This window comes from Nerophis ophidion, linkage group LG05, assembly GCF_033978795.1.
Source record: "Nerophis ophidion isolate RoL-2023_Sa linkage group LG05, RoL_Noph_v1.0, whole genome shotgun sequence".
NCBI lineage: Eukaryota > Metazoa > Chordata > Actinopteri > Syngnathiformes > Syngnathidae > Nerophis > Nerophis ophidion.
The window spans coordinates 13,636,770-13,662,465 of record NC_084615.1 but is presented as its reverse complement, the minus strand read 5'-3'; the positions used below and the strand labels follow the sequence as shown (position 1 = coordinate 13,662,465).

General features: G+C 38.7%; 2 protein-coding genes across 6 annotated transcripts in view; one reads left to right on the top strand and one right to left on the bottom strand.

Annotated features, from left to right (window-relative positions):
* The first annotated feature begins 35 nt into the window (after positions 1-35).
* On the top strand, positions 36-20,709 carry rad9a (RAD9 checkpoint clamp component A). Of its 2 annotated transcripts, none has more exons than XM_061900080.1 (12): positions 36-163; positions 3,728-3,798; positions 3,869-3,942; positions 4,098-4,146; positions 8,084-8,198; positions 9,585-9,684; positions 9,808-9,914; positions 11,340-11,446; positions 11,518-11,582; positions 11,652-11,741; positions 15,652-15,865; positions 19,311-20,709. In XM_061900080.1, the coding sequence occupies exons 4-12, from the start codon at positions 4,135-4,137 to the stop codon at positions 19,416-19,418; spliced, it is 918 nt and encodes a 305-aa protein (XP_061756064.1). In that variant the 5' UTR covers positions 36-163; positions 3,728-3,798; positions 3,869-3,942; positions 4,098-4,134; the 3' UTR covers positions 19,419-20,709. The 2 variants fall into 2 exon arrangements, with proteins under 2 accessions (XP_061756064.1, XP_061756062.1); XM_061900078.1 differs by lacking the exon at positions 36-163 and adding an exon at positions 2,521-2,763.
* Positions 18,270-25,696, bottom strand: part of tbc1d10c (TBC1 domain family, member 10C) — a 23,266-nt gene continuing 15,839 nt past the window's right edge. For all 4 annotated transcript variants that reach the window (XM_061900074.1, XM_061900075.1, XM_061900072.1 and 1 more), the window contains one exon: positions 18,270-22,274. In XM_061900074.1, the coding sequence (XP_061756058.1) occupies positions 21,165-22,274 (1,110 nt within the window). In that variant the 3' untranslated portion in view covers positions 18,270-21,164. The remainder of the gene's footprint in view (positions 22,275-25,696) is intronic.

Below are 25,696 nucleotides of genomic sequence, written 5' to 3'. Positions count from 1 at the left end.
AGCAGACCAACGAGAAATACCTGTGAGGTGAGATAATTGTGCTCTGGCAGCAGCTCTACCGCTTCTATTTGTAGCCATGGTTTCACTTTGAGCGGTAGACAACACATCTGGGAGAGCAGCCGCCGTTTCGTTGCCTTGTGAGGAAAATGAATCACAAATACGGGTGAGTGAATTTAAGATGGTGCTTTGAGAAGGCAACAATATTTTATTAGGTCGATAAAGTGAATCTGCCAATATTGTTGTTGTTTTTTAATCAAATTAAATGTTAATTTTTACTTACGTTTCTAATGTGAGGTTTGTTTTTAAAACAGTTGAGTAATTGATAGTGGTTTGATTTTGAGGGTTTGTTTTATTGAGAAATGTTCCAAATAATGGTCTAGTAATATATGACAACAATTGGTGGATTTGTGCTAAAAACTTAAGAAAAACTAACTGGTGAAAGAAGAGCAATTAGTTTGAATTCCGTTGAAGATCCATTGTTAAACTATCAAAATAAAGATACTTTTACACAATCAAAATTGTCTTTGTGGATGAGCTATTTGATGTGCTTTGTCCAGTTATAAAATACTCACTTGGGATCAATCCTTTTTCATCTGGGACCCGGTGTTGACATATTGGAATAGACTCCGAAATATGCCCAAATAATTCAACTGAGCAGTCAGTCTTATTGTCAACCCAGATAATTCAGTAAAAATTACATTTGTTATTCATATTCAATATTATTTGCGTTTATTATGATTGTGATTATTAATATTTACACTGCAGTAATACCTTATTAGTTTTCTCCTTTTACTTGTTATTTATTATTCTATTCATTCCTTTGACTTGTTGCCCGGTGTGGTTTATGTGTGTGAGGGTGGTTTGGTTTACACAAATAAATAAATAAATGATCATTGTTTTTATACATGTTTGCCCAAACAATGTTCAATAAAATAAAAAAAATGTATGTTTATATTAGGAGTGTGGGAAAAAATTGTTTCGAATATGAAATGAATTGAATACGTTGTGCGATTCAGAATCGATTCTCATTTAAAAAAAATCTATTTTTCATTTTTTTTAAATATTATTTTTAATTTTTATCACAGCAATACCATAACAATGCAATCCAATTCCAAAACCAAACCTGACCCAGCAACACTCAGAACTGCAATAAACAGAGCAATTGAGAAGAGACACAAACACGACACAGAACAGACCAAAAGTAGTGAAACAAAAATGAATATTATCAACAACAGTATCAATATTATTTATAATTTCAGCATAGCAGTGATTAAAAATCCCTCATTGACATTATCATCAGACATTTATCGATCCATTTTTTACCGATTATTCCCTTTGGGGTCGCGGGGGGGGCCTATCTCAGCTACAATCAGGCGGAAGGCGGCATACACCCTGGACAAGTCGCCCCCTTATCGCAGGGCATTAGAAATTTATAAAAATTAAAAAAAATAACAATAATTTCACAGTGGCTTATACTTGCATCGCATCTCATAAGCTTGACAACACACTGTGTTCAATGTTTTCACAAATATAAAATAAGTCATATTTTTGGTACGTTTAATAGTTAAAACAAATTTACATTATTGCAATCAGTTGATAAAACATTGTCCTTTACAATAATAAAAGCTTTCGTATTGTGAGGCAGACGCACTAACATATATATATATATATATATATATATATATATATATATATATATATATATATATATATATATATATATATATATATATATGGCTTCACGGTGGGAGAGGGGTTAGTGCGTCTGCCTCACAATACGAAGGTCCTGCAGTCCTGGGTTCAAATCCAGGCTCGGGATCTTTCTGTGTGGAGTTTGCATGTTCTCCCCGTGAATGCGTGGGTTCCCTCCGGGTACTCCGGCTTCCTCCCACTTCCAAAGACATGCACCTGGGGATAGGTTGATTGGCAACACTAAATTGGCCCTAGTGTGTGAATGTGAGTGTGAATGTTGTCTGTCTATCTGTGTCGGCCCTGCGATGAGGTGGCGACTTGTCCAGGGTGTACCCCGCCTTCCGCCCGATTGTAGCTGAGATAGGCGCCAGCGCCCCCCGCGACCCCAAAAGGGAATAAGCGGTAGGAAATGGATGGATATATATATATGTATGTGTGTGTGTGTATATATATGTATTCATTTATTCATTGATATATATGTATGTATATATAAATAATAAATATATTAAATTATATATATTTATTTATCTATACAAACATACATACATAAATGAATATATACAATATAATATATATATAGATATATATACTATATATATATCTATATATATATACATATATATATATATATATATATATATTTATATTTGAATCTGATGAATCATATCATCATACTTTATTTTCAAAATATATTTAGTCTCTTTACATTTACCAAAGTCTTTAAAGTGAGAAGTGCCGATCAACCCTTTCTCATCTTGTGCGCCACGACCACATGATGCTTTAAAGGCGCATGCGTGTACTCAAACCACGCCTTCCTCTGACGTCACACTCTCCGATTGGACCTCGTTCCGGAAGTGTTTAGTGGCGGCGTAAACAACGCCAGCAGTGTGATTCTCAGCCATAAAGTCACACAAACTAGATATATTTATGTTTATAAAGCAGGACTATGACCACCACACTTGATATATATCTGCCTGCTTCACAAATGTACCGCAACCCGTTAGAAGTTGTCTGATAGTTGGAAAGGAGCGAGAGAAATGGAGTGCGTTGTGACGGGCGGAAATGTGAAAGGTAGATTCTTTCATTTTGGGAATAATGAAGCACTAAAGTTATACAATGTTGTATTTTCTGTGAACATGGACATTATATATGTTGTATTCTCTGTGTGCATGGACATTATAATTGTTGTATTCTCTGTGAACATGGACATTATATATGTTGTATTCTCTGTGTGCATGGACATTATAATTGTTGTATTCCCTGTGAACATGGACATTATATATGTTGTATTCTCTGTGTGCATGGACATTATAATTGTTGTATTCTCTGTGTGCATGGACATTATAATTGTTGTATTCTCTGTGTGCATGGACATTATAATTGTTGTATTCTCTGTGAACATGGACATTATATATGTTGTATTCTCTGTGTGCATGGACATTATAATTGTTGTATTCTCTGTGTGCATGGACATTATAATTGTTGTATTCCCTGTGAACATGGACATTATAATTGTTGTATTCTCTGTGTGCATGGACATTATATATGTTGTATTCTCTGTGTGCATGGACATTATAATTGTTGTATTCTCTGTGTGCATGGACATTATAATTGTTGTATTCTCTGTGTGCATGGACATTATATATGTTGTATTCTCTGTGAACATACACATTATATATGTTGTATTTTCTGTGAACATGGACATTATATATATTGTATTCTCTGTGAACATGGACATTATAATTGTTGTATTCTCTGTGAACATGGACATTATATATGTTGTATTTTCTGTGTGCATGGACATAATAATTGTTGTATTCTCTGTGTGCATGGACATTATATATGTTGTATTCTCTGTGTGCATGGACATTATATATGTTGTATTCTCTGTGAACATGGACATTATATATTTTGTATTCTCTGTGAGCATGGACATTATAATTGTTGTATTCTCTGTGAACATGGACATTATAATTGTTGTATTCTCTGTGAACATGGACATTATAATTGTTGTATTCTCTGTGTGCATGGACAGTGTTCGCCAAAGCCATCCACTCGCTGTCCAGGGTCGGCGATGAGCTGTACGTGGAGCCCGAAGACAAGGGGGTAAAAGGCTTGTTGATGGACACGATGCAAAGGGGGACTTGTTATCAAGTGTGTGCTTCTTCCATTGCAGCTTGCCCTGCGGTCTGTCAACTCATCTCGGTCGGCTTACGCCTGCTTCCTGTTCACGCCGCTCTTCTTCAGCAGGTGTAGACTCTTTGTGTGTGTGTGTGTGTGTGTGTGTGTGAGAGAGAGAGAGAGAGAGAGAGAGAGAGAGAGAGAGAGAGTCAGTGAGTATCAGCTGCCTCGTTTGCTACTGGACATGTGTGGGAATGTCACACCAAGTGTCTGTTTTTCTGCAGATACACCACACCCGGCGGGGATGTCTTCCGCTGCAAAATGGCAATAAAGGTGGGTTTGAATCAGGGTTGTGTGGTTTACCGGTGCCATACTTGCCAACCCTAACGATTTTCTCGGGAGAGTCCCGAATTTTAGTGCCCCTCCCGAAGGTCTCCTCGGGGCAACCATTTTCACAAATTCGGACAACAATATTGGGGGCGTGCCTGAAACCTTCACCCTTTAAAGTCCCCATGCTGTCCTCAGTCACGTCCGCTTTTCCTCCATATTAAACAGCGTGCCCAGTCAGATAACAATTATGGCTTTTGGAACTCAGTGCACACACAACAACCTATCTGGATTCCATAAGAGATTCGATAAGGAATCTGTTCGATAAGAGGATTCGCTAATGGCAATCGACTTCGATAATTTCGTAACAAACATCATCCATATCCTCCTCCTTTCATTTACATATGTATAATATATACAGTGGGGCAAAAAAGTATTTGGTCAGCCACAGATTGTGCAAGTTCTCCCACTTAAAATGATGACGGAGGTCTGTAATTTTCATCATAAGTACACTTCAACTGTGAGAGACAGAATGTGAAAAAAAAATCCAGGAATTCACATTGTAGGAATTTTAAAGAATTTATTTGTAAATGATGGTGGAAAATAAGTATTTGGTCAACCATTCAAAGCTCTCACTGATGGAAGGAGGTTTTGGCTCCAAATCTTACGATACATGGCCCCATTCATTCTTTCCTTAACACGGATCAATCGTCCTGTCCCCTTAGCAGAAAAACAGCCCCAAAGCATGTTGTTTCCACCCCCATGCTTCACAGTAGGTATGGTGTTCTTGGGATGCAACTCAGTATTCTTCTTCCTCCAAACACAATGAGTTGAGTTTATACCAAAATAGATACATGGATGATACAGCAGAGGATTGGGAGAATGTCATGTGGTCAGATGAAACCAAAATAGAACTTTTTAGTACAAACTCAACTCGTCGTGTTTGGAGGAAGAAGAATACTGAGTTGCATCCCAAGAACACCATACCTACTGTGAAGCATGGGGGTGGAAACATCATGTTTTGGGGCTGTTTTTCTGCTAAGGGGACAGGACGATTGATCCGTGTTAAGGAAAGAATGAATGGGGCCATGTATCGTGAGATTTTTGAGCCAAAACCTCCTTCCATCAGTGAGAGCTTTGAATGGTTGACCAAATACTTATTTTCCACCATAATTTCCAAATAAATTCTTTACAATTCCTACAATGTGAATTCCTGGATATTTTTTTCACATTCTGTCTCTCACAGTTGAAGTGTACCTATGATGAAAATTACAGACCTCTGTCATCATTTTAAGTGGGAGAACTTGCACAATGGCTGGCTGACTAAATACTTTTTTGCCTCACTGTGTATGTATATATATATATATATATATATATATATGTATATATATATATATATATATATATATATATATGAGATAGGCGCCAGCGCCCCCCGCGACCCCGAAAGGGAATAAGCGGTAGAAAATGGATGGATGGATATATATATATATATACATATATACCTGTAATTCACTAAAACTTCAGTATTTCTTTTTAAATATATATGTATGTATATATATATATATATGTATATATATATATATGAAATACTTGAATTTCAGTGAACATACAAAATGTTAACATCTATAGTTATATTTTCATAAACAATCATAAATTAATCTTTCAGCACATACGCAATGTTGACATCTGTAGTTATATTTTGATAAACCATCAAATTAATCCTTAAGCACATACAAAATGTTAACATCTGTAGTTATATTTTCATAAACAATCCTAAATGAATCTTTCAGCACATATACAATGTTGACATCTATAGTTATATTTTGATAAACAATCATAAATGAAGCGTTCAGCACATACACAATGTTGAGATCTGTAGTTATATTTTGATAAAGACGGGGAAAAAACGTGCATACTTGTAAACTGCATACAACAAAAAAAGGCAGCAAACATGGCTGGAGAGGCAAAGTTAAATCATGGAATGCAACCTTTCCTTAGCAAAAACAATGTGTGATTTATCCGCATATAATGTATAAAAACGACCGTATCTATAAAAAAAAGAATGTCAATGTTTTTATTCCGTGCATTTTTTTTTTAATTGAAAAATATCCATCCATCCTTTTTCCAATGTTTGGCCCTCTTGGGATCGTGGGATGGCTGGAGCCTATCCCAGCTGTATTTTTTTTATCCATCGATTCTCTGAAATTATGAATCGATTCAGAAACAGAATAAATACAAATTGTAATTTTGATGTGAATTGACTTTTTAGAGCACTCTGAATGATTTGTCTCTTCACTGATGTGATTAGATGTTGTTGTTACAATGTTGGATGTTAAACAATGGCAAATTGGACAGTTCATGCATTTGGGCGTGACATTTGTCAGCGTTTTGGGATGCCTCTGCATGCTGCGTTTTGCGGTTTGATTTCAACACGGGCCATTTGTGATGTCACAGATTGACGGACGTACTTATGTGAGCATTCTAGGACATGCTGTCGGTTGGCCTTCTACCAGGACTGTTGGCAGACTGTAGGTCAGAACAGAGTTTGACAATCATCACAGGTTCTCTTTAAAGGCCTACTGAAATGAGATGTTCTTATTTAAACGGGGATTGCAGGTCTATTTTATGTGTCATACTTGATCATTTCGCCATATTGCCATATTTTTGCTGAAAGGATTTAGTACAGAACATCCACGATAAAGTTTGCAACTTTTGCTCGCTAATAAAAAGGCTTTGCCTGTACCGGAAGTAGCAGACGATGTGCGCGTGACGTCACGGGTTGTGGAGCTCCTCACATCTGAACATTGTTTACAATCATGGCCACCAGCAGCGAGAGCGATTCGGAGCGAGAAAGCGACGATTTCCCCATTAATTTGAGCGAGGATGAAAGATTCGTGGATGAGGAAAGTGAGAGTGAAAGACTAGAAAAAAACAAATCAAAAAAACTAGACGGCAGAGCGATTCAGATGTTATTAGACACATTTACTAAGACTATTCTGGAAAATCCCTTGTCTGCTTATTGTGTTACTAGTTCTAGTGTTTTAGTGAGATTACATGGTCGTACCTAAAAGTAGGAGGGGTGTGGCCACGGGTGTGGTGACTGCCAGTGTCTCTGAGGGAAGCCACGTTTCTCGATGAGGCGAAGCGAAGGCATCCGTTGGGGCCGGGCTGAGCTTCTTTTTTTTTCCCCCTCCACGGTGGAAGCATCCCACGTTCGGGGGCGGCTGGTCGGAGGAGGTAAGAGAGTCCGAAGCTGCGTCTTTGACAGGTGCATGAGGAACGACGCAAGCTCTCCGCTCATATCTACGGTACGAGCCGACTTATTACCATAGTTTTCTCACCGAAACCTGCCGGTTGACATGTGGTAGGGGAACCATGTTCGCTTGACCGCTCTGTTCCATAGTAAAGCTTCGCCGTCATCTTTCGGGAATGTAAACAAGGAAACACCGGCTGTGTTTGTGTTGCTAAAGGCGGCCGCAATACACCGCTTCCCACCTACATCTTTCTTCTTTGACGTCTCCATTATTAATTGAACAAATTGCAAAAGATTCAACAACACAGATTTCCAGAATACTGTGTAATTATGCGATTAAAGCAGAGGACTTATAGCTGGGATCCGGCCTAGAACAAAATGTCCGCTACAATCCGTGACAATCCGTGCTATTTAGTAAACTAAAAAGGCCGTATTGGCATGTGTTGCAATGTTAATATTTCATCATTGATATATAAACTATCAGACTGCGTGCTAGTAGTGGCTTTCAGTAGGCCTTTAAAGACATGACCGGGATGCTATTTCTTTTGGCAGTTTTAATTAGTTTCACACAATCAATGTCATGAATAACAACTAATCACCAAGTATACTCATCCTAAACTGTAGTCAACATTAATGGAGCTATTTTCCTCATCACTTCGCGTGTGTTTTTCTGATGCCATTATCCAGAGTGTGGCGGCAGTCTTCAGGTCCCTGGCGTCTCTGGAGAAGACGGTAGAAAAGTGTCACATCGAGCTGGACAAGCGAAAGGATCGACTTACCTTCACGCTGCATTGCAAACACGGTATGGCGGCGCCACTTCACTGCTGCTAACGTTACCTGGAAGTAGGGTTGTCCCGATACCAGTGTTTCAGTATCGCTACCAAAATGTATTTCCATACTTTTCAGTGAACATACTAGACAACTTGTCCTTAGTAATAAGTAAGGAGACGTATGCGGTAACACATTGTCTCATTTCTCATTCTATTTTGTCAAAATTATGAGGGACAAACTGTAAAAATTGATTACTAAGCCACTAGTTAATTTACTCTTAATATCTGCTTTTTTTTCGTTACATGTTCTATCTACACTTCTGATAAAATTTAATAATCACCTCTTCTGTTGTTTGATACTTTACATCAGTTTTGGATGATACCACAATTGTAGGTATCGGTCTGATACCAAGTAGTTTCAGGATTGTACATTGGTCATATTCAAAGTCCTCATGTGTCCAGGGACGTATTTACTGACTTTATAAACTTAACCTCTTAAGGCACATGCTTTTTTTTTATTTCTCTTTGCTATTTTGGCTTATTGGACCCTAATTAGAATAAAAACTAAGAATCATCTTTTGATATGATGTACTTAGTCCATAAGTACACAAACGTGTACTTCATGTTTAGTGACATGCTAATTCTTATTTTTACACTTTTTTTTTTTCAAATTCCATTGTATGTTATAATTTTCTGACACCACCAGATGGCAGTATAAGTGTCCACATAAGTGGCCATAAGACCCCAAGTCAGTAGTGTACACAATTTTAGAAATAAGAGCTACAAGGTCCACGCATGTGGTTACTAAGCCTTCAAATATGAATTTTAAAAAAAGGTTGTGTGATGATAATAAAAATGTATCTAATCATAGTAGTATCGACTAGATACGCTCCTGTACTTGGTATCATTACAGTGGATGTCAGGTGTAGATCCAACCATGGCGTTTGTTTACATTGTTTCTAAGAAACTTACTTTATTTCTCCCCATGTAGGCGAGGATTAGTGATTTAGAAGTAGCTAAAACACTGTGGATGGACATTAGCCGCTAGCTAGCTAGCCATCTTTTAAAGCAGCTCTTCCTGAGGGCGTTTCGGTGTTATAACTTCACCTTTATCTTTAGTTTTTGGCCAAAATGCGCCCATTCTCCCTTTTTTTGTCTACACACCGTGTCTGCTTGTAAGTACTCTGTGCATGTGCGCTGCCGAACACGCTCTTCTGCTCGCAAAACGAGCAATGTCACGACGTGACGACACGCCGTCATGACTTTTCAAACAGAGTATGGTACCATTTTTGATTCATTAGTACCACGATACTATACTAGTACCGGTATACTGTAGAACCCTACCTGGAGGTCATAAGTCGTTATCTAAAAGAACAGCAATACATCCTCTGTTTATTTTACTGTTTTGTTGTCTGCAGGTCTCTTGAAGACGCACAACCTGTCTTTCCAGGACAGTGAGAGCTTACAGGCGGTGTTTGATAAGGACAACAGTGCCAACACGTTTCGAGCCAATCCTAGGTATGGACTTTTGCGTAAACAAAACAAGGAGCACGCACCGGGTCGGGTTTTACGTGGCGCATGGAAACGTGGGACAAAAATAACACCAACATGAACAAGTGTCTTTGTCTTCTCTACCTTCAGGCTGCTGGTGGACACAGTTGTGCATTTCCCTCCTTCCCTGGACGAAGTGACTCTTTCAGTCACTGATGAAAGAATGTGGTTTAGGAACCATGTGGATGAAGGTTTAGGTGACTAAGAAGTTGTCTTTTTTTTTTTTAAAGGGGAACATTATCACAATTTCAAAAGGGTTAAAACCAATAAAAATCAGTTCCCAGTGGCTTATTTTATTTTTTTAAGTTTTTTTCAAAATTTTACCCGTCCCAGAATATCCCTAAAAAAAGCTTCAAAGTGCCTTTTTTTTCGCTCTCTCGAAGCCACTGTTCATTTTCCTGTGACGTCATAAAGTGCTGCCAATACAAACAAACAATGGCGGATACCAAATCAAGATATAGCGACATTAGCTCGGATTCAGACTCGGATTTCAGCGGCTTAAGCGATTCAACAGATTACGCATGTATTGAAGGGGATGGTTGGAGTATGGCGGCAGATAGCGAAAACGAAATTGAAGAAGAAACTGAAGCTATTGAGCAAATAGCTATTGACGCTATTCGGCCATGTCGCCGGTAAAATGTGCAGACCAACGATCGGAAGTTTCGCATCTTGTGAAACTGGATCAACTTAAATCCGTCGATTGGTAAGTGTTTGTTTGGCATTAAATGTGGGTGAAAGGAAACGCTGGATGTAAATATCGTTTCAAGTGTACATACAGCTAGCCTAAATAGCATGTTAGCATCGATTAGCTGGTAGTCATGCCGCGACCAAATATGTCTGATTAGTACATAAGTCAACAACATCAACAAAACTCACCTTTGTGATTTAGTTGACTTTATCGTTGCAAATGCATCTGCAGGTTATCCGTACATCTCTGTGCCATGTCTGCCTTAGCACCGCCGGTAAAATGTGCAGACACTCCGGCACATTCGATGGGGGTCTGGCGGCAGATTTCTTTGACTTTATCATTGGAAATGCATCTGCTTTGAGTGTCGCAGGATATCCACACAATCTTGCCATCTCTGTAGTAGCATAGCTTTCGTCGGTAAAGTGTGCGGAACAAACGACTGACCATTTCGTCGGCTTTCCCCACACCCTTGTATTTTGAACAAATTTCGTGCAATTTCTTGCCACTTTCGCATCTTTCAACTTGAATCCCTCCCTGTTAGTGTTGTTACACCCTCCGACAACACACCGACGAGGCATGATGTCTCCAAGGTTCCAGAAAATAGTCGAAAAAACGGAAAAGAACAGAACTGAGAGCCGGTGTTTGTAATGTGTTTGAGAAAATGAAAATGGCGGCTTTATTACCTAGGTGACGTCACGTTCTGACGTCATTGCGCCAAGAGCGATAAACAGAAAGGCTTTTAAAAAATTCACCAAAATTCACCCATTTAGAGTTCGGAAATCGGTTAAAAAAATATATGGTCTTTTTTCTGCAACATCAAGGTATATATTGACACTTACATAGTTCTGGTGATAAATTTCCCCTTTAAAGCTATTTTGCTAATCATTTGTTGTTCAAGTGTAAGTGAACAGGCTTTTTTCCCCCCGTTCCCCAGAGCAGTCCAAGGCCATGCTGACGGAGCTGTGTCTGGCCTCCGATGAGTTTGACCATTTTGCCGTCCAAACTCACAACAGCATCACTTTCTGTCTGAAGGAATCCCGGGTGAGAAATAAACACATTTTTAAGGAGGAGACCGCAGATAAGCAATTTGTATTACATTGTGTCTCCTGCAGGGTCTGTTACTTTTTGCAGAGTCGACAGGTCTCCCTATTTCTATATACTTTAATGAGCCGGGCAGGTATGCGCATTCACCTGGAGAGAATGCACCTCGCTGCCTTTTATTGACATTTGTTTGTGTTTCTTTCAGCCCTCTCGTGCTCTCAGTGACTGACAGCGTACTGGAGGGCAACTTTGTGCTGGCCACACTTTCAGACGACACGAGAAACTCCACAAAAAGGTTTAATTAATTGATTGATTGAAACTTTTATTAGTAGATTGCACAGTACAGTACATATTATGTACAATTGACCACTAAATGGTAACACCCCAATGAGTTTTTCAACTTGTTTAAGTCGGGGTCCACGTAAATCAATTCATGGTAGCGTACAAAAATATTGCATACCGTATTTCCTTGAATTTGTCACGCTTTGATAAAAGGATTGGACTCAGATGCAGAGTTGGGACTTTAGACAGACTTTTATTTTGACAATTTCCTTTTACCTCCCAAGTCAAGAAAAACCATTATCTATAATCACAAAAATAAACTACTCGGCGAAAAGGTTCCAGAAAAAGAAGGAACAACCGAAAATCACTCCGAACAGAAGAAATCACAAAAGTAAAGACGAACTATAAACAGTATTTAACAAAAAACGCTCCAACAGGAGGACCAAAACAACATCTATGAAAATATCTACACTACCTAATCTAATAAAGTATTTAACAAAAATAGTCACTCAAAAAGTTGATGAATGAATGAAAAACTTTTAACTGAAACTTACCACTGCAGCTGAAAAACTAAATAATCAAAATCACTCTGCTGAGGAGGAAGAAAGGAAAACTCAAAATACTCATAAAGGGGTTCAGGATCAAGGGACATAAGCACAAGGCAAGGCTTGGACAAAGACATGGACGCTAGAGAGCAAGAATAAACGTGACAATCTGGCACAGAACAAAGGAAGGAGTGAGCTTATAAACATATGAAGGTAATAGGGAACAGCTGGAAACAACCAGAGAACAGGGATGATGTCAGACTGATGACACAAAAGGAAGGGCAAGTGACCTGAAACGAGATGAGAGTTACTTTTCAAATTAAAACCATAAGACAAAAAAAACAAAAACAAGACATCCCTCACCGCGGTGTGACAGAATTGCTGCCGGGTATATAGTATGCTCCTGCCTGGAATTACTGCCGGGTCAAACTCGTTTCGCAAAATATTATTTTTATTAGCGCATGTCTAGAATTTCCGCCGGGTCAAACTCGTCACGTCACAAGTGACACTTCACCTGTCATCATTTTCAAAATAGAGGAGGCTGATTTCAATCATTTGAAATCGCATAAAGGGAAGAAGATTAAGAGCTATTCAGTAGGATTTAAGGTCCAAGCTATTGAATATGCTAAAAAGAACAGTAAGCAGCTATGTTTTATTAATATACCGTAGCTGCGTGTGTCAAATATGAGTCATTAAATGACTCCCGCCTCCTGGTGGTAGAGGGCGCTAGTGATCCTTCTTGCGACTACTCGGCTGCAGAAGAAGTGACAACAAGCAGCAAGAGTGAGCAGCGATCGTTTATTTTTTCCTCTCGCTTGCACTTTTAACATGGAGGATTACATATCTAAAATAAAACAGTTTTTTAAACTGGACTTTCACTCGAAGCAGGAGGTAATACAGGAAGATCTCCATCGAGACAGAGAGACTTTTAAAACTGAAGAAAGATAAGGAAGACTTCTATAAACAAGTTATTGATGCTTTTGATCAGAAGGAGCTGTGCATGGACTTCATTTATAAGTAAAGGTAAGACCATAATAAATTTTTTATATTAAATGTGCCTTTCATGATGATATCCTTACATCACACTCAAATTTACAAGCGCAGGTCTAAAATTACCACATGCCTTTTGTAAACGCCGGAGTGAGAAGAGGTTTTAAATTAATTAGCACCCTGGCGGAAATTCAAGGAAATACAGTAGTCTTGACTATGGTTGTATGGTATACCGGTACTAGTATAGTATCGCGGTACTAAGGGATCATAAACGGTACTATACTCTGTTTGAAAAGTAGCGTAGTTGCGACTTGTCCAGGGTGATTGATTGATTGATTGAAACTTTTATTAGTAGATTGCACAGTACATATTCCGTACAATTGACCACTAAATGGTAACACCCCAATACGTTATTCAACTTGTTTAAGTCGAGGTCCCCGTTAATCAATTCTTGGTGTACCCCGCCTACCGCCACAATGCAGCTGAGATAGGCTCTAGCACCCCCCTGCGACTTGAGAAGGGACAAGCAGTAGAAAATGGATGGATGAATGGGTTCACAATTTATCTATTTATTTATTAATTTTTTAACGGGCATGACGTCACGTGGTGACATTGCTGGTTTGACGAGCATGTTGGGCAGCGCACACACACAGAGTACTTACAAGCAGACACAGTGTGTAGACAGAAAAAGGGAGAATGGAAGAATTTTGGTGTAAAAAGTAAAGATAAAGGTGAAGTTATAACACTGTAACACCCTCAGGTAGAGGTGCTTTAAGACATCGTAACATTCATCCCTGTTTTAGCTACTTTTAAATCACTAATCCTTGCCTCCATGGCGACAAATAAAGTCTGTTTCTTACGAAGAATAACTTTGCATGCTTCACTACACACCGTAGGAGGATACAATAGCTCACCGGCGTCACCGCTAACAAAAGCTAGCGTGCCTGAATGTAAACAAATGTCATGGGTGGATCTACACCTGACATCCACTGTAATGATACCAAGAACAGGAGCGTATCCAGTCAATACTACTATGATTACATCAATATTTGTTTAGCGTCACAAAATCTTTTTGCCTTTTTAAAAAATTAATATTATGTGTATAAAGTCAGTAAATATGTCCCTGGACACATGAGGACTTTGAATATGACCAATATATGATCCTGTAACTACTTGGTATCGGATCGATACCTAAATGTGTGGTATCATCCAAAACTAATGTAAAGTATCAAAGAAGAGAAGAAAAAGTGACTATTAAATTTGAACAGAAGTGTAGATAGAACATGTTAAAAGAGAAAATAAGCAAATATTAACAGTAAATGAACAAGCAGAGTAATAATTAATTTTCTACCGCTTGTCCCTCATAATGTGTACAAAATAATGGGTGTATGAATGACACTATATGTTACTGCATACGTCAGCAGACTAATTAGGAGTCTTTGTTTGTTTACTTACTACAAAAAGACAAGTTGTATAGTATGTTCACTATTTTATTTAAAGACTAAATTACAATAATGATCATATGTTTCTTGTACCCTGAGATTTTTTGTTAAAAAAGTCAATAATGACATGTTTTGTGGTCCCTTTTATTTGGAAAAGTACCAAAAAGTATCAAAATACATTTTGGTACCGTTACCAAAATATTGTACAACCCTAGTTGTGTGTCGTCTTTGTATTTTCATTGTCTATTTGATCTTATATTCTTGTCTTCATGATAGAAACATGCTTGTATTATCATTAAACACCTTTAACTTGTTAACAAAAAACTCTTTTTCACAAATAAATGAATATAAATGATATATATGAATGAGGTAGAGCCCCTCCACTTGAAATTGAAAAGTAGCTCGCCTGCAGAAAAGGTATGGCCACCGCTGGTCAAGATCTTCCCAGTTAGCTACTCCGTTCTTGGTCATACATGGCATGTAACCTCCTCCAACCTCAGAGGACAAAGCTAAGAACACTGCTCCCAGTCTGTGGAACGCTCTCCCTGACCACATGAGGGCACCACAGACTGTAAATGCTTTTAAAAAAGGCTTAAAAACCCTTCTTTTTAGAAAAGGCTTTTTTTTTAGATGTATGCATACTAGTTCTAGCTATTAGGCTGTTCTATTTTTGGTTTTTATTCATTTTTATTACCTTTTACTTTTATTTTTTAATACACTGTAGCACTTTCAGCTTGTTTGCTCAATGTAAAGTGCTTTTTAAAATCTATTATTGTTATTATTATGTGTGAATCGCGCATCAAAAATATTTACATTTAAAGAACATTTGACCTCTACCCTAATGCTTTTTTAAAATCTAACTTTAGTGGCCTCTGACCTTAAAACTGTTCCACTCCAAACATCTCAGGCAGCAAACTCATGTCACTTATTTTCAACTCCACTCCAGAGGGCGCTCCCCCCCGCCGCCTCCTCCTCCTGACGACTTCATGAACGACGACATGGATGCCTACCTCATCGCCATGGATACCAGCATTGCACCGGGTCCGGCTGAAACTGACCCTACCCTTTCTAAACGGCACAATGTAGCCGACCACAGGTCAAGACTGCACGGTCCAGAGGAGGAGGAAACGGCAGAAGAAGATGGACCCCCAAATAAGAAGGTTTGTCTTTTTTTTTTTTTTACTTTTTTTCTGGAATACCAAAAGTGGTTTTATTCAAATTTACACATTTGAGGGATTTTTTGCCCATCATTCACAATCTTTATGTGAGACAAGAACCTGTAGGTTTTTCTTTTTGTTATGCATTCTAAATTGTAAATAAATGTTAGTAAGTCAGCTGACAGTCAATGGGAGCTCCTCTATTTTGCTAGGATTAGGGTTAGGTTTGGGGTTAGGGTTTAACCTGTCCAAAAACCGCCAACAATACTCCCATTTACACAACCTGAACACTAACCAAGTGTTAGTGATATTGCTATTATAATTGCTAACGCAGACGGTCTAACTTAGTGATCATAGATAATAACTAGCTTGTGCTGCTATATTGGCAACACCAGTCTGCTGCTGATTCACATCTTAAATTGGGAAAGTTAATTTTGGATTATAAATCATGCCTCTTTTTTCTTTGGAGCTGTCATTTCATAAAAATAGTAACAAATCAAAATCAATGTTATGAATTATTGACCTGTTCAAGGCTCCCATTATTTCACATCAAAAATTCCACTTTGAAATATTTTTGGGAGAAAATATTGCATATTTTGTGTTTGCCGTATCAATAACAAAGTTTCCTTTTAAACAAAAAAATATATACATATATCAGAAACGTATTATCGACGGACAGAGCAGAAGTTGATGGAGGGACTTGAGCATTGAAAGTAAAAAAAACAATGTATGACTTATTTTTAACACTTTTATGAGTGTGGCACTTTTTGATCCCCAATAATTTTAGTGGGATTTGTTTTTTAACTCTTATTGCTCAAGAAATAATAATGAATTCAAAACAATAATGTTATGAATTATTGATGTATTTAAGGCTGCAATCACTTCACATCAAAAAGTCCACTTTGACATTTTTTTGCATTTTTTGTGTTTTTTCCATAAAAGACAGGGTTTTGAGTAAAAGGGCATACAACATAAACAAATTGAATTCATATGAATGTACAGATCTAAAGATGATCGAGAGGTTTAAGCATTACATAAAAACATTATGAAAATGATTATATGATTTGTTTTTATTATGTTTATGACTGAGACCCTTCTGGGTCCCAAACTTGAGTGAAGCACTGATATATATATATATATATATATACATAACATTGATTCATTAATATTTTTATGAAATGACAGCTCGAAAGAATAGAGGCATGATTTTAGAATATTGGATTTTTTTTCCTAAAAAAAAAATGTATATATATATATATTATAGATTTAGATTAGAGATATTATAGATTTTTTTTTACCCTTAACTATTCAGGGCTCCGATTATTTCACATCAAAAAAATTCAACTTTGAAATATTTTGGGGAGAAAATATTGCATATTTTGTGTTTGCCGTATCAATAAAAAAGTTTCCTTTGACAAAAAAAGAACTAAACATAAAACATATTATAAACTTATTATAGACGGATAGAGCAGAAGTTGGGACTTAAGCATTGAAAGTTAAAAAAAAAAAAAAGGCTTATTTTTAACACAATGTGTGTAACACTTTTTGATCCCCAATAATTTTAGTGGGATTTGTTTTTTAACTGTCATTGCTCAAAAATAATAATGAATTTTAATCAATGATGTTATGAATGATTGACCTATTTAAGACTCCAATGACTTCACATCAAATAGTCCGCTCCAATGACTTCACATCAAATCGTCCACTTTGACACTTTGTGTTTTTGCCATAAAAAGCAGGGTTTTGAAAAAAGGGCATACAACATAAACAAATTGAATTTATATGAAGATACAGATCTAAAGAGGTTTAAACATTGAATGAAAACATTATTAAAATGATTATATGATTTGTTTTGAATATTTTTATGACTGAGACCCTTCTGGCTCCCAAACTCGAGTGAAGCACTAAGGATAAAAAAATCTATAATCTAAATCTATAATCCTTTTTTTTTTTTGGGCGGGGGAAAAATTCAAATATTTTAAAATCATGCCTCTTTTTATTTTGAGCTGTCATTTCATAAAAATAGTAATAAATCAAAATGATTGTTATGAATTATTGACCTATTCAAGGCCCCCATTATTTCACATCAAAAATTCCACTTTGAAATATTTCTGGGAGAAAATATTGCATCCAAACTTGAGTGAAGCACTAAAGGTAAAAACAATCTAAAATATCTATAATCTTTTTTTTAATTTATTTTATTTTATTTTAGGAAAAAAATCTAATATTCCGAAAATATGGTCTGATTACAACACAGGTGTCAAACTCTAACCCGTGTCATCATTCTATCTGGCCCGCAAACACCTGGACATGATATATGTTAATAAAGTACTTCATATTTTCTCACTAAATGTAAATAATCTTTTTCATTTTGACAGAAAAAAGATATGTACTGCTTGAAATTGCATGCCTTTTAAACTTTAATAGTATCCATTATTGCAGCAAATAATACAGTATATTATCATACTTTCCAAACATGTTTTTGTCAAAATAAAAATACTTAAGTTTACAGCAAACTATTAGAGATGTCCAATAATGGCTTTTTTGCCGAAGTCTGATATTCTGATATAGAACATGTTAAAACAAAAAGAAAGCAGATATCAACAGTAAATGAACAAGTAGATTAATCATTCATTTTCTACTGCTTGTCCTTCATAATATGTACAAAATAATAGGTGTATAAATGACACAATATGTTACTGCATATGTCAGCATACTAATTAGGAGCCTTTGTTTGTTTACTTACTACTAAAAGACTAAATTACAATAATAAACATATGTTTAATGTACCCTGAGATTTTTTGGTTAAAATAATGCCAATAATGACCGTTTCTGTGGTCCCCTTTATTTACAAAAGTTTTATTTACATTTTTGTACCGGTACCAAAATATTGGTATCGGTACAACCCTAACTGTGTGTCCCGATACCAGTTAGGTATCGGGACACACAAGGTGCTGTGGACAGTCACCTTACAAAATGGCATTTATCCTCTTGAGCCCCAAGCAGTTTGTTAACATGCTTTTTTTTTTTTTGATTATTTTTCTTTGCTTTTGGGCTTATTGGAGCCTGATTAGAATGAAAACTAAGAATCATCTTTTGATATGATGTACTTAGTCAGTAAGTACACATACGTGTACTTCATTTTTAGTGACATGCTAATTATTATTTTTACACTTTTTTTTTCCAAATTCCATTGTATATTATACTCTTCTGACAACACCAGATGGCAGTATAAGTGTCCACATAAGTGGCCATAAGACCCCAAGTCAGCGGTGTACACAATTTTGGAAATAAGAGATGAAAGGTGCTGTCCACGCATGTGGCCACTAAGCCTTTAGAGGTATGAAGTAACTTATTTGATCTTATGTTTCCTTATTTGTCTTGTGATGGCAGAGCACAGAATGACAGATTTAAAAGCGTACTAATATTGTCTTGCGTTCTGTTGCAGTTCTGTTCCCTGCTCTTCGGATCAGTGCTTCCCCCATCCTCTCAGACCACCACTCAGCCGATGAGCGGCCAAGAGGTTCTGGCCAGTGACAGTGAAGACGACACTTAGGTAGACCGACCGATGGACGATAAAACAATCTGTTATTATAAGTCATCAACTTTGCATTTTTATTTTTTTTTTATTTTGGAGAAAATAAGGCTAATAGCAACCACCATGCACGAGTGTCAAAACAAAGTTATTTCCTTTTTTATTATTATTATCATTGGTGTACAGTAGGCCTGGGCAATTATTTTGACTCAGGGGCCACATTTAGAAAAAAAAATGTGTCTGGGGGCCGATATATGTATATCTATGTATGTATATACCCTATTTCCTTGAATTGCCGCCGGGTATATAGTATGCGCCTGCCTAGAATTACTACCGGGTCAAACTCGTTAAGCAAAATAATTACCGCCGGCTCAGGATTAAAACTCGTTTCGCAAAATATTATTTTTACTAACGCATGTCTAGAATTTCCGCCAGGTCAAACTTGTTTCGCAAAATAATTAGCATATGCCTAGAATTTCCACCGGGTCAAACTCGTCACGTCACGAGTGACATTTCACCTGTCATCATTTTCAAAATGGAGGAGGCTGATTTCAATAATTTGAAATCGCATAAAGGGAAGAAGATTAAGAGCTATTCAGTAGGATTTAAGGTCCAAGCTATTGTATATGCTCAAAAGAACAGTAAGCAGCTATGTTTTATTAATATACCGTAGCTGCGTGTGTCAAATATGAGTCATTAAATGACTCCTGCCTCCTGGTGGTAGAGGGCGCTAGTGATCTTTCTTGCGACAACTCGGCTGCAGAAGAAGTGACAACAAGCAGCAAGAGTGAGCAACGATCGTTTATTTTTTCCTCTCGCTTGCACTTTTAACATGGAGGATTACATATCTAAAATAAAACAGTTTTCTTTCAATCGAAGCAGGAGGTAATAAAGGAAGATCTCCATCTAGACAAAGAGACTTTTAAAACTGAAGAAAGATAAGGAAGACTTCTATAAACAAGTTATCGATGCTTTTGATCAGAAGGAGCTGCGCATGGACTTCATTTATAAGTAAAGGTAAGACCATAATAATGTTTTTTTATTAAATGTGCTTTTCATGATGGTATCCTTACATCACACTCAAATTTATAAGCGCAGGCCTAAATTTACCACATGCCTTTGGTAAACGCCGGAGTGAGAAGAGGTTTAAATTAATTAGCGTCCCGGCGACAATTCAAGGAAATACGGTATATATATAAATATACGCACACGCACACACAAACATATATAAGCTGTGACAATCTGCTGTCCAATATGTGTGTTTGGGTCCTATTTTTAGGAAAACCAATAAAAAACACACATTAATGCCTGATTGAATGCTAAAAACGTTATGACGGACCGCCCACATCTGCGGTCCTCTCAAAGGTTTCTCATAGTCATTCTCATTGATAGATAGATTGTACTTTATTGATTCTTTCAGGAGAGTTCCCTCAGGAAAATTAAAAATGAATGTCGTTGTGGCTTGTGCAGCCCTTTGAGACACTTGTGATGTAGGGCTATATAAATGAACATTAATTTATTGATAGACAATGGCAGCTATACTTTTCATCTTAAAAATCTAAATAAAATTATTTGGGAATGTCCGGCGGGCCAGATTGAAAAGCTTAGCGTGTCGCATGTGGCCCCGGGCCTTATATTGCCCAGGTCTGGTCTACAGTGTGATCTTTGGGAATCGTGGAGCACCCGTGGTTTGTGTTGGAGGAGCTTTGAGGAAAGCCAACAGAACTTCCAAAGCATGTCAAGAAATGATGAACATGACAAGAAGTGTTAAAAGTAAGATTCAGCAGAGGTAAAATAACTTTTCATTGTTTCTCTTTGGACCTGGAAACTTTGCCCCCTAGTTTGCGGTTTCCTTCTCTCTCCCTCCTCCTCCTTCTTCTCCCTCTCCTCCTTATCCTTCCTGTCCTGCCGATCCCGCCACCACCACCTCCTCTTCTCCAGCCGCCTCCCCTCCTCCATCAGTTGGTCGCTAAAGTCCTGGATCAAGATAGTTGGGACTTGGAGTCTGCACTCCACCTTCTGCTTGCTCTTTTTGGGCTGCTTACGTTTAGCTGCTTCGGAGGGAGGAACGGCTGGGGTCAGGGTGAGACCGGGGTTGATGAAGAGATTTTTTGAGAGCCGGCGCGTTAATCCGGACGACTCGCAGATGCAGACGTCGCCCGAAAAGCTTGTCGCAAGCTCACCGGCGCCTTTCCTCTCCTGAGCAGGACTCTCAGTCTCCTTGCAGACTTCTGTGGCCGTTGTTTCCTTATTTGCTTCTTTTTGTTTACCTTTGGTGCCTCCTTGCTGATGATTGCATTGAACAAGGGTGTTGGTCTCACAAAGTGGATGATCAGTTGCTAATTGTTGCTGTGTCTGGGTCAGCGCCTGTACGTGGCCTGACATCTCCTTACGGAGCCCCGCTGATGACTCAGTTCTGTGGTCTTCATCCACGCCTCCCTTTGATGAGCTCCTGTCCTCGCTTACATTTGGGGACTCGCAGTTTTTGGCAGCTTGCATCATTTCCACTCTTCTTACGACTTGAATTTCTGCCATGGATCCTGGTCTACGTGCGTCGCTGCCGCCTGTATCCTCCTCAAAGTTCAACTCGCTGCAGCTCCTCCAGTCCTTGGCTTGCATCGACAGTTGCCGGGCAACCTTCTCCCCGCCTTTTTTCCACCTCGAAGTAGACAACAGCAGGCTGGAGGCCGAGCGAGTGAGGGGCACAAAAAAATTCTCCGGCTCTCTCTCTCGGTCGAGTTGAGCCCAGGCCATACGGTAACCCTGGCAGCGACCTCTGGGGTCAAAGGTGGACGAGGGTCTGTCTTTTCTCCACTTTGCCAGCTCCTTTTCTGTGTGCCTCCCCAGATCGCTGGCTGATAGCGGTATAGCACACACCTGAAATAGATGTCATCACTGTTTAATAGCAAGAAGGGTATAATACAATTCTCACTGCAATGTAATTTCACCTATTTGGGGTAAAAATATTTTTTGCAAACAAGTAATTATAGTCTTCAAATAATGTGTCGGTGCTGTCTAGAGCTTTCCAGCGTAACCATGTTATCCATCCATCCGTCCATTTCCTTCCGCTTATCCGAGGTCTGGTCGATGGGGCAGCAGCCTCTGCAGGGAACCCCTTACTTCCCTTTCCTTGGCCACTTCGTCCAGCTCCTCCCGAGGTGTTCCCAGGCCAGCCGGGAGACATAGTCTTCCCAACGTGTCCTGGGTCTTCTCCGTGGCCTCCTACCAGTCGGACATGCCCTAAACACCTCCCTAGGGAGGCGTTCGGGTGGCATCCTGACCAGATTCCCGAACCACCTCATCTGGCTCCTCTCCATATGGAGGAGCAACGGCTTTACTTTGAGCTCCTCCCGGATGGCAGAGCTTCTCACCCTATCTCTAAGGGAGAGCCCCACCACCCGGCGGAGGTAGGTTGTACCTGTGATCTAGTCCTTTCGGTCATAACCCAAACCTCATGACCACACCGGATCGATACAGCGTCCGCATTACTGAAAACGCCGCACCGACCTCACGATCCACTCTCCCCTCACTCGTGAACAAGACTCCTAGGTACTTGAACTCCTCCACTTGGCGCAGAGACTCCTCCCCAACCTGGAGATGGCACTCCACCAATTAACAGGCGAGAACCATGGACTCGGACTTGGAGGTGCTGATTCTCATTCCGATCGCTTCACACTCGGCTGTGAACCGATCCAGTGAGAGCTGAAGATCCTGGCCAGTTGAAGCCATCAAACCACATCATCTGCAAAAAGCAAAGACCTAATTCTGCGGCCACCTTACCGGATCCCCTCAACGTCCTGACTGCGCCTAGAAATTCTGTCCATTAAAGTTATGAACAGAATCAGTGACAAAGGGCAGCCTTTGCGGAGTCCAACCCTCACTGGAAACGTGTCCGACTTACTGACAACAATGCGGACCAAGCTCTGTGTCAGAGCTTGGTCCGCGTAACAGTAGGTAGGTAGGTAGGTAGATAGATAGATAGATAGATAGATAGATAGTGTGGGCGGCATGGCGTAGTGGGTAGAGCGGCCGTGCTAGAAACCTGAGGGTTGCAGGTTCGCTTCCCACCTATTAACATCCAAAATCGCTGCCGTTGTGTCCTTGGGCAGGAATCTTCACCCTTGCCCCCGGTGCCGCTGACACCGGTGAATGAATGATAAGTGAATGTTTGGTGGTGGTCGGAGGGGCCGTAGGCGCAAACTGGCAGCCACGCTTCCGTCAGTCTACCCCAGGGCAGCTGTGGCTACAAATGTAGCTTACCACCACCAGGTGTGAATGAATGATGGGTTCCCACTTCTCTGTGAGTGCTTTGAGTATCTAACAATAGGAAAGCGCAATATAAATCTAATCCATTATTATTATTATTATTATTATTATAGTACTTTATTGATTCCTTCAGGAGAGTTCCCTCGAGAAAATTAAAACTCCAGCAGCAGTGTACAGAGTTCAGATCGAATTCGAAAAGTAACAAGTAAATAATGGGGGTATAAATGGAAACAAAATAGAAAAGTATTACGATAAGAATGAAAATTAAAAGCAACAATGAGAATAAAAAAATATAACAGTAAAATAAGAATATAACAAGAGAAACTCGGCAGTAGTGACCATGTTATGAAAATGTATTGCACTGTTATTGTTTTGCATCCACTGTCATCCGAGTTTTAACAATCAAGAATATTTCAGTTGTTTTTATCCTTCTTTGTGGGGACATTGTTGATTGTCACGTCATGTTCGGATGTACTTTGTGGATGCCATCTTTGCTCCACAGTAAGTATTTGCTGTCGTCCAGCATTCTGTTTTTGTTTACTTTGTAGCCAGTTCAGTTTTAGTTTCATTCTGCATAGCCCAGTGTTGTTCAACCTTTTTTGAGTTAAGGCACATTTTTTGCATTGAAAAAATACAGAGGCACACCATCAGCAGAAATCTTTAAAAAATGAAACTCAATTGACAGTAAAAAGTCGTTTTCGCAATTGTTGGATATGACTTTAAAGCATAAGCAGGCATGCATGACTATAGCTCTTGTCTCAAAGTAGGTGTACTGTCACCACCTGTCACATCACACCCTGACTTATTTGGACTTTTTTTGCTGTTTTCCTGCGTGTAGTGTTTTACTTCTTGTCTTGCGCTCATATTTTGGTGTCTTGTTCTCTTTTTTTGGTAGTTTCATGTCTTCCTTTGAGTGATATTTCCCGCATCTACTTTGTTTTAGCAATCCAGAATATTTCAGTTGTATTTATCCTTCTTTGTGGGGACATTGATGATTGTCATGTCATGTTCGGGTGTACTTTGTGGACGCCGTCTTTGCTCTACTGTAAGTCTTTGCTGTCGTCCAGCATTCTGTTTTTGTTTACTTTGTAGCCAGTTCAGTTTTAGTTTCATTCTGCATAGCCCAGTGTTGTTCAACCTTTTTTGAGTCAAGACACAGTTTTTGCATTATAAAAATACAGAGGCACACCATCAGCAGAAATCTTTAAAAAACGAAACTCAATTGACAGTAAAAAGTCGTTTTCGCAATTGTTGGATATGACTTTAAAGCATAAGCAAGCATGCATGACTATAGCTCTTGTCTCAAAGTAGGTGTACTGTCACCACCTGTCACATCACACCCTGACTTATTTGGACTGTTGTGCTGTTTTCCTGCGTGTAGTGTTTTACTTCTTGTCTTGCGCTCATATTTTGGTGTCTTGTTCTCTTTTTTTGGTAGTTTCATGTCTTCCTTTGAGCGATATTTCCCGCATCTACTTTGTTTTAGCAATCCAGAATATTTCAGTTGTTTTTATCCTTCTTTGTGGGGACATTGATGATTGTCATGTCATGTTCGGGTGTACTTTGTGGACGCCGTCTTTGCTCTACTGTAAGTCTTTGCTGTCGTCCAGCATTCTGTTTTTGTTTACTTTGTAGCCAGTTCAGTTTTAGTTTCATTCTGCATAGCCCAGTGTTGTTCAACCTTTTTTGAGTCAAGGCACATTTTTTGCATTGAAGAAATACAGAGGCACACCATCAGCAGAAATCTATAAAAAAAAAAAACTCAGTCGACAGTAGCTCTTGTCTCAAAGTAGGTGTACCGTCACGACCCTGACTTATTTGGACTTCTTGCTGTTTTCCTGTGTGTAGTGTTTTACTTTTTGTTTTGCGCTCCTATTTTGGTAGCTTTTTCTGTTGCAGTTTCATGTCTTCCTTTAAGCGATATTTCCCATATCTACTTTGTTTTAGCAATCAAGAATATTACATTTGTTTTTATCCTTCTTTGTGGGGACCTTGTTGATTGTCATGTCATGTTCGGATGTACATTGTCTCTG